Source organism: Mandrillus leucophaeus, unplaced genomic scaffold (assembly GCF_000951045.1).
Source record: "Mandrillus leucophaeus isolate KB7577 unplaced genomic scaffold, Mleu.le_1.0 Scaffold1049, whole genome shotgun sequence".
Classification (NCBI taxonomy): Eukaryota; Metazoa; Chordata; class Mammalia; order Primates; family Cercopithecidae; genus Mandrillus; species Mandrillus leucophaeus.
In genome coordinates, this window is record NW_012098643.1 from 417,335 (window position 1) to 426,344 (window position 9,010).

General features: G+C 43.2%; 1 protein-coding gene across 1 annotated transcript; it reads right to left on the bottom strand.

Moving 5' to 3' along the window:
- Positions 1 to 2,040: 2,040 nt before the first annotated feature.
- LOC105540365 (late cornified envelope protein 2A-like) lies at positions 2,041 to 3,106 on the bottom strand. Its single transcript, XM_011980944.1, has 2 exons — positions 3,079 to 3,106; positions 2,041 to 2,577 (listed from the first exon to the last, which is right to left on the bottom strand). Exon 2 carries the CDS (start codon positions 2,555 to 2,557, stop codon positions 2,261 to 2,263), a length of 297 nt encoding a protein of 98 aa, XP_011836334.1. The 5' UTR covers positions 2,558 to 2,577; positions 3,079 to 3,106; the 3' UTR covers positions 2,041 to 2,260.
- Between the last annotated feature and the right edge of the window lie 5,904 nt (positions 3,107 to 9,010).

Here is a 9,010-nt window from a genome sequence, read left to right on the forward strand (position 1 = left end):
GAAAATTTAAAATTTAAAATTTCTTATAGCAAGCAATATTACTATAAGCCAATATAGCTCATTAAAATATAAGGAGGAAGGGGAGAAGTACGCTGGCTAATTTTATGGAGACTTGACTGGGCCATAAGGTGCCCAGACATTTGGTCAAACATTACTCGGGCTGTTTCTGTGTGGATGTTTTTGGATGAAATTAACATTAGAATTTGTAGACCGATTAAAGTAGATTACTCTTCCCTGTGTGAGTGGGCTTCATTCAATCAACTGATGACTAGAATAGAACAATAGGGCTGAGTAAGAGGAGATTTCTTCTGCCTGACTGCTTTGTGCTGGGATATTGATCTTATTGTGCTGGGATAGTGCTCAGATTGCAATTTCCACCATCAGCTCTCCTGGTTCTCAGGCCTTCAGACTCAGACTAGAACTATCCCCTCTTCTAGGTTTCCGGTCTTCCAACGACAGATCTTGAGATTTCTCAGCCTTCATAATCATAAATCCATTTCCAATTCTTATCATAAATTTGTATCTCTACCTATATCTGTAACTAACTATATCTATATTTCTATCCAGACCTATATCTCCTACTGGTTCTGTTTCTTTGGAGAGTACTGACTAATGCAGAGGGAAAATACTTAAGATAGACCAGAAAAAAAAAACCAAGGAGTATGCTGAAAAATAAGGCAGAGTATATGAATAGGTAGTTCGCAGAGAAACAAAAAAGAAAAAGTGTGGGCAATACATATATGAACGTAGACTCAGAATTAGTACTATGAGAATTTCAAATTAAACTAACAATGACATGTAATTACCTATAGGAGTTGCAATATTTACAAAAAGGGGCAAAGAAAAGAAGCCTCAAGCATGATAGGGAGGGACTAGAGTGGAAGAACACAGGTGGAGATGTTAATTGGTACCCATTGGTGTCATGCAGAAGAAGGCATAGGATGCTTTATAAGCCCATTTTCAGCAGGGCCTTGCTCTGAACTGAGCCCATCATCTCACCACACGCACCTCTCAGCCTGCTGATAGACTACTATTTTTAATTCCCCTGGTGGTGCCCTCACTCTTCCTCACACTTCCTCCCCAAGGCACAGAGCCTCAGTCATCCAGACAAGCTGCTTCTCTGTCCTAAAATTATTTTAATATGAGTGCTGAGCTGAGACCAGAACCTAAGGAGGGCCAGACCCAGGCTGGGCTACATGCAGCTTATTTTACAGCTATGTAAGAGTGATATTTCTTTTTTTGTTTATTTTGGTTTATGTTTTGTTTCATATATATATTTTGAGAGTGATATTTCTCATAATTCTCCTTCACACCCTCCAGGCCTGATCCTTTGCAGTGAGGCAGATACAGCAATAAAGGTGGGACATGGCCCAGAGCCTGGTTCCATACTGTGTCTCACTTAGCCATGGATTGAGTCACAGGGACTGAGCAGGCCCATACTGAGATGTTCCTTCAGCCTTACATTGCTTAAGTATTTATTTAACCATTGTTTCGTGGAGAGGCTGGAACATGAAAGAAAGCAAAAACTGGACAGACTCCTCCTCCCCGGAGAGTAGTCGAGTGACAATGAGTTGTCATTTAAACTTGCCCCTAAGGGTTCTGATTCTCATGCCAAGCATTTTAAATCTGATGAAAACAATTCTGTTAAATAAATCTTTTTGCTCGGAGTGCAAAAGATTTTTCTAACTTTGTCATCATGGCATGAAGAGAACATGAAAATAAGTTACATTCGGCATGGTGAGTTAAACTGAGCAAGCAGCACATGGCCAGCAGCGCTCAGCCCTGGAGCTGTCAGTCCCTTCAGGCCCCTGCCTGGGCTGAGAGGGTCCACATCTCGCAGTCTCCCAGTGCACACGCGCAGTCCCATTGAGAAGCCCTACTGTGAGGCTGCTCTTTCAGGATTGCCCCTCTGGAGACTGCTTCCAGCATACCTCTTTCTCACGCCCCACTCTTACCAAAGTATCCTTAAAAGTGTATGGCTGGGGCACTGGACTTTAAGGGATTTGAAAAGAATAAAAGAATTGACAACGGCCAGGATACTTCATGAAGAGGCAGAAGAGCTTTATTGTTGTATAAGGTAAGGTGGGAAGGTAAGATCAGGATCCAGGATGGGCTCTTGGGCCATGACAACAGACAAAACACTTCACAAGGTGTGTCAGCCCAAAGGAAGGAGAAAAAGGGGCAGGAGAAGCATCATGCTGGGACAGGTCCTGGCTGCAAGTTTCGCCATAAGTGTTTCTCTGTGATGTTTGAGGTCTGGTCAGCAGCAGCCCCCAGAGCTGTGGCAGCAGCTAGAGCCCCCAGAGGGTTCACACTCACAGCAGTCTGGGCTCTGGTGCCGGTGCCGGTGGAAGAGACGGGGCCTGTCGTGGCTCAGACAGCAACTGCCACCCCCAGAGCTCCAGCAGCCCCCAGAGCTGGAGCCACAGCAGGAAGAGACTGGAGGTGGGCATGGGGCTGGGCACTGGGGTGGGCACTTTGGAGGACACTTGAGTGGGCATTTTGGGGGGCACTTGGGAGGGGGCTGGCACTGCTGCTGGTTTTGCTGGCAGGACATCTCAGTGCGACTTTTTCAACCTGAAAGTCGAAATAATCAAACCCTTTAGCTGTGAAAAGGCAAGGATGGCAATTTTATCTCTTTTAAAACTAAATCATATGGTGACGGTGAATAATATTCAGTGTGTGTATATGTATACACATACACACATATGTATCAACAAGTGAAAGAAAACAACTTAAATCTTTCCTGCTGAATGAAGATATATACTTGAAAATGAGATGCAATAAGAAGCTTCTTATTCTGTCTTTTAGTAGATAGGCAGTATCTTCAAATCTTCATAACCTTGAATAGAGTATTCACACCCAACAAAGTATCCATTTTTGAAATATAAGAATAAGCCCTTGATGAAACCGTCAGATACACATTTCTCATAGCCCAAGGCAAGATTTCCAGAAACTCAAGTCAGACTGTCTCTCTTTTCTGCACATAATAGCACAGAATCAAAGACATAACTCTCTGAAGCCTTCGTTCATCCTCCCATTCCCCTGTGCCCTCTGGTCTCCCAGGTTGCCACTCACCGCGGTCACACACAGCACAGACACGTCCCAGGGGAGTCAGAGCAGATGAGGTGCTGGAGCTGAGTATGTCTTTTATAGGCTCAGGCTTGGCTCTGGGAAGAGCAGGAGGTGGCTCTTGCACAACCAGGCACGTGCTGGGTCATTCTGACATTCTTCTGCCTTCTTGTCCCTACAATCCAAGGAAGCACTGGGAGCTCCCAAGACCTCCCTCCGGGACGAGGGTCTAAAGGAGCTTTAACCAGTCACAGCCTCCTCCAGGCCGGATACCCGTGGAGCTGCCAGAAGATTCTTAAGGAACTCGTGCCTGGACAAAAGCTCAAAGAGTGACTTCTAAGAACACCAGAGATCCTTGCCATAGCTTCTCTGTGGAAGTATGCTATTCCAGTTTCTTCCCATCCCTGAGTATAGTTTTCCAAGCCTGCTTCCACAGCTAAGCAGGTTTCTTTGTGGCATTGAGTCAGAGACCAATTCCTTCATGGAATACTCCTCCCCTTCTGCTCAGACCCTCATTCCTGACCCCATGTCCCTGTGTAGCCCACAGAACCCTGCTAACAGGATTAATAAGTGATTCAAGATGGTTTCCTCAGATTTGGTGGTGATGATCATTGTGACTAAACTTCTTCACTTAGAAATTAAAATGTCTACTGTGTAACAAGGCAGTTTTTAAAATAAGGCAATAGTTTCTTGAATTGGACTCAGAAGAGCTCTGTGTTTATGAGCCCAGTCACCTCAAAGACTTTATTTAGACAATCTAAATCCTCAACTGTAAAACAGGCCTATTAGCACCTTCCTCTCTGAATTGTTGGTTCCATCAAGTGAGGCTTTAGCACATGATAAGGCACAAGGAAGACACTTAAACAAAGTCAATTTTTAAAAGAACAGGGGCAGGATGTGAGACAGAAAAATGGACAATATTCAGTTCCTGTCTTTGAAATTTTTATTTAAAAATATAGGTAGGCTAGCGAAGACTCTCTTAAGAATGTACAGTGTACATTCAGGATTTTGAGAAGTCTAATTATTTCTTGTCAAGAGGGTGATGGGAATCAAATGATTTATTCAATCTTGTTGGTGAATGACAGGAGAGTAAGGAATCTGATACCATTTTGGACAAGATACATTCATCCATTAATCAATTTATTTCAAACATCCATCAAACATTTACTGACAACCTACTATATGGCATAAGTTAGAATACAGCTTTTGAAAAAGATAGTCCCTTCTTTCATATACCCTTGGTCTAGAAGGTAGAAGTATATGATCTTTACATTTCTGTCATACTAAGAGATGCCCCATCTCCAATAGTTTTATTTTCTAGTCTCAGATGTAGTTCCCTACCCTTGAGCGTATTCAGGTCAAGAGTAAAAAATGTTGATATCCAAACATAGCAGTTAATCAAAAAGATACTATTTTGTCAGCTACGAGGTATTCAGTGATCATCTATCCAAACACTTTGGTTTATAGAGGCGAATATCGTGTGTGTTGTGTGATCTCTAAGAATTCACAATTCAGTGGACATTCTGAAGACCTCTGTGAAATTTATGTGCATACAAAATGAGTTTATTTTCCAAGGAGATTGTTGGGACACTGGATCACCTGACAATGCCTGAGGGGATGTCATGCCATGTTCCTCATTCTCCTTGACAAAGATGGTAGTAACCACGAAGGAAGAGAATGGGATGGGCTGTGCCTTTATGAATGTGTGTGTATGTGTGTGTAGGCAGCATGGGCATGAGGGTGCCTTTGCAAGGCCAGGAACAAGCACAGCAGTGTGGCTAAGGGTTGGAGAGAAGACCACAATGCTGATATGTGCCTCATTCACAGGAAGCCAGTCTCAAGGACAAAATGTCCTTCCACATTTTTTATGATAAAATATGATCAGCCACTGTTAGAGATCAGGCTTACAGCCTTTGATACCAGTAAGAATTCTAGGTAATCTTGGCTTTATGTCCACAGTCATTAAGTCACCAGAGCATGAGCTCAGGATCAGGTCTTACCCCTTGTTTCTTTTCCTGGGGAGTCTAGCAGTTGACTGTAGACTGTTGATTAGATGGATGAATGAATGAATTAAATGTTATTAGAAGAATTACCTGGGAGTTATTTAAAATACTTCCTTTAAGCCACCTCCCCTTTGCCTAGAAAGTCACTGACCTGCAGTTTGATCCTGCCAAATGTCATCTAAGAGGCAAATATTTTTGCTGTGACCTCAAACTAACTCTATCACAAAACCTACTGATCTCCAAAACATGCTCTCTCTTTGTGGTACTTCCTCTCTTATTCACCAGTCATGGGACCTTACCACTGTCACTCATCCCTCTCTTTCAGCTTCTGCAAGTAGTAGGTTGATTATTTTATAGTTTCTTCTTGTAAAATGCATCTCTTATCTCATTTCAACCTCTCCTTCCCACTGAAAACAGATAACCCCAGTCCTAAGCCACCAGCTCATAGAGCAGACCTGGAGGTGAGGTGGGGGGCAATAGTCTCCTAACAAGGGATGGCTACATAGTGACCTGGGTCCCTGCAACTATTGCCCAGTGGCAAGATTCCTGCTGAAACCATTTATAACATTTGGGCAGAAGAAGCTGGTGGGGTATCCTGGAATCTCCCATGATTTTCCAAAGGGACAGAAGAGGAGACAAGAATATCAAGAATATCTAGGCATGTACATTTGCTTGCTCCTCCTAGAGCCAGAATGAACCCTACAACCTGCTGCAGGACCCTCTATATGAGGCATCCTTGGCCCTGGTCCTGGTCCGTTATCTGTTTTTACTTCTCAGGTACCGGTCCTCTTCTTGGTCCATCATTATTGTGAGTTTATCCAGAGAAGCCAAGGAAGGGGCCCTAATCAGGAGTGGGGCAGACAAATAGAGAGCCCCTTTGGGAGACTGGATCTTCAGAAAGGACAGAAGGACATGGAGGGAGAGAAGGGCACGAGGAATAGAGGGTCATTTGTACAGTATGGGAACTAGCCCAGAAACATTATTATGTCAGAGAAGGCAGTTAGGGAATACCTGCTTTAAGTCTAGCTTGCTGAGAAGAACTTACTATAAGCTGTGTGAATTTCACACAGTAAATAGTGCAGGCCTTCCCAGTTTAACTGTAGAGAACTGCTTGAGATCACAGACTCTGTAGCTAAATTACCTAGATTTGGATTCTAAGAACCAGCTGTGGAACCTTAAAAATGTTCCCAAAATTGTCTGTGACTCTGTTTTCTCATCTATGAAGTGTGTAAAATAACTGTAACTACCTAATAGCAATATTGTATGAATTAAAGAGTGCATATCTCATAACAAGTAAAAAAGTTTAGAATTACATACTTCTACAATTACTGTACATAGTTCTGAATTAGGTGTGAAGATGGAGCAATCCAACCAGCATGGGAGTTGACTAGAACTGAAATCTCACCTAGCAAGGCCAAAGAGCAACCACGAAAGGGTAACATGGGGAATGTCTTTCTTAATATTAATGGTTTTGTCAGTTACTTACAAGCAGAGGGAGAATTGTTTAGAAAAAGAAAAGTATCCTTAATCTAGGTTTACACACGTGTTCTACTGCTGAATTCACTTTCAGCTGAACTCACATTGAGATATCCTGCCAACTGAGCCAGCAACAGTAAGAGTCCCTCCCAGGAGCTAGCCAATATGCTCATCCCTCGATCTCCTGAGTTCTTTTTAGCATTGGGGGTAGTGCTGGTCCTGCTCTGGGAGCAGCTGCTTCTGGAGTTAGCACAGGCAACACACAGTCAGCTGACCTTGGTTTCAGAGCTGCTGCGGCAGCAGTGACAGAGCCTGGGGAGTCAGAGAGAGAGCAGCGCCGCAGCTCTCAGATACTGCTGTGGATCTCAGAGGGTCCGAGTTGAGATAACCACACACAAGAATCCACCCTGACCCCAAACTCCTTTTTTATTCCCCCCTCTTTCTGGGCTGACCCTTTGGGGACACAAGAGGATGACCAGGTAGAATTTTCACTCCATTTGGAGGTGAAAATTCTCTCTGGGGATTCTGGCCCCAGTGACAATCCATCCACCTTTTCCTTTTCACAATGTGTTCTGGTTACTGTTGACTCTCTTCACTTGGGTTATGTTTCTAATAGCCCAACTCAGAGTTAATCATCTGCCATCTTCCCCCTCTAGATATCTTTGAAAGAGATGCAGTCATAACACCAAATATGGTTTCTGATTGCACAGCACACTTCTTCTCGGAGCCTCACCCTCTTCCTGCCCTTGAGAGATGATCCAGACCCCTGATCCTTGGCCCACCTCTGGGTGATGGGTGGATTAGAGGTGGGGAGACAGCAGAAGTAACTTGGAGCCTTCTCCAGACATCCATAAGCCAGGTCTTGTGCCTGTCTTTGGGGAGCTCCCCACAGCACTCCAGACCTCAGCTGCAGGCAGTGAATTCCCCTGCCTAATCAACCTTCCATGCAGGCTTGCCTCAGTGCATATAGCAGAGCCCATAAAGATGGAACTGTGGGCGGGACGTTCCTGAATGTTGTGTTAAGAGGTAAGTGAAGTGTACCCAACAAGTCTGTGTCACTGTTTCCAGAAACCCAGAAATCCAGATGTCTTTTCTCAGCAGGTCAAATTATATCAAGAACTACTTGATTGGATGTGTGCCCAATATACATGCCCCCTTCATTCTTAACTCACATCTTCAAATTCTGTCCAGAACCAAACCATGTCTAGATATTAAAATTTACACTTCTTCATCCTCCTTGTACATACAAGCAGCCAGGGAGATTTAGGAAGTCATTGGGGCTTTAGGAAAGCGCACGTAAGAGGCTTTACAGCGGTCAGGGCCTTTTACCCACCCTTTCTCCTTCTTCCTAGCTGAAGCACAGCCTTGCAGATCAGAACTGTATCAGGCACCTCAAGATCACCAACTGCCTCCCAGGAAACAACCACTAAAAATGAAATAATGAGACAGAGGTGTATCCATCTCTGAAGACTTCGTGGAACCACTGCAACAGCCATGGACTACCGACTTCTGATTTCATCATACATGAGTGGAAATAGACTCCCTTCTTTTTTAAATCGCTGTCATTTTGAGTTCCTGTGATAGCAGAGGAAAATAACTTCTAACACACATGCACACATGCCAAACACAAGGTAAGATGCAATGAAAAGCAAATAGTTATACTGGAAATTATCCTGTGTATGGAAGGTTAGTTAGAGAAAGGATTATGCTCACTATGAAAGGAGCACATGGAGGCCCGGATAGTAGGCCCACTGGGGATTGCTCCCACTTAAGGCAGAGGTCCCTGAAAGCAGACTCAGTGCCCACCTCTCTGCAGGCCAGCCTTCACCTATTCCAGGCAACCTTAGGTCCCCTGCTTTGTGTTCCATTTTATACTATTTGGGTTTTTTGGTTTGTTTTGTTTGCTGACATGTAAACACTAAAGACAAGGGAAAACTTCTTAATCAACTCAAGAAACCCTGAAGCTATAAAAGCAAAGAAAGTCATGTTTGAGTATATAAAAACTAAAAATGTTTCCATAGCAAAAGTTACTACAGAGTCAATTAAATCTGATGCATTAAATATTTTAATAAAGGCAGATCAAGGTTAATATCTGTGATATATCAAAAGCTCTTGAAAATTGAAAAGAAAATTTGAAATCATATTATGAAAGTTGTAGAAATGGCCAATGTGCATGTTTTTAGCAGAACAAAATTACTACTGGTCAGGGACTTGAAATTTCAGTTAATAATGAGACTGACTGAGCAGAAGCTCTTTAGTTTAATTAGATCCCATTTGTCGATTTGGGCTTTTGTTACAATTGCTTTTGCTGTTTTAGTCATGAAGTCTTTGCCCATGCCTATGTCCTGAATGGTATTGCCTAGGTTTTCTTCTAGTGTTTTTGTACTTTTGGGTTTTACGTTCAAGTCTTTAACGTCCATCTTGAGTTAATTTTTGTATAAGGTGTAAGGAAGGGGTCG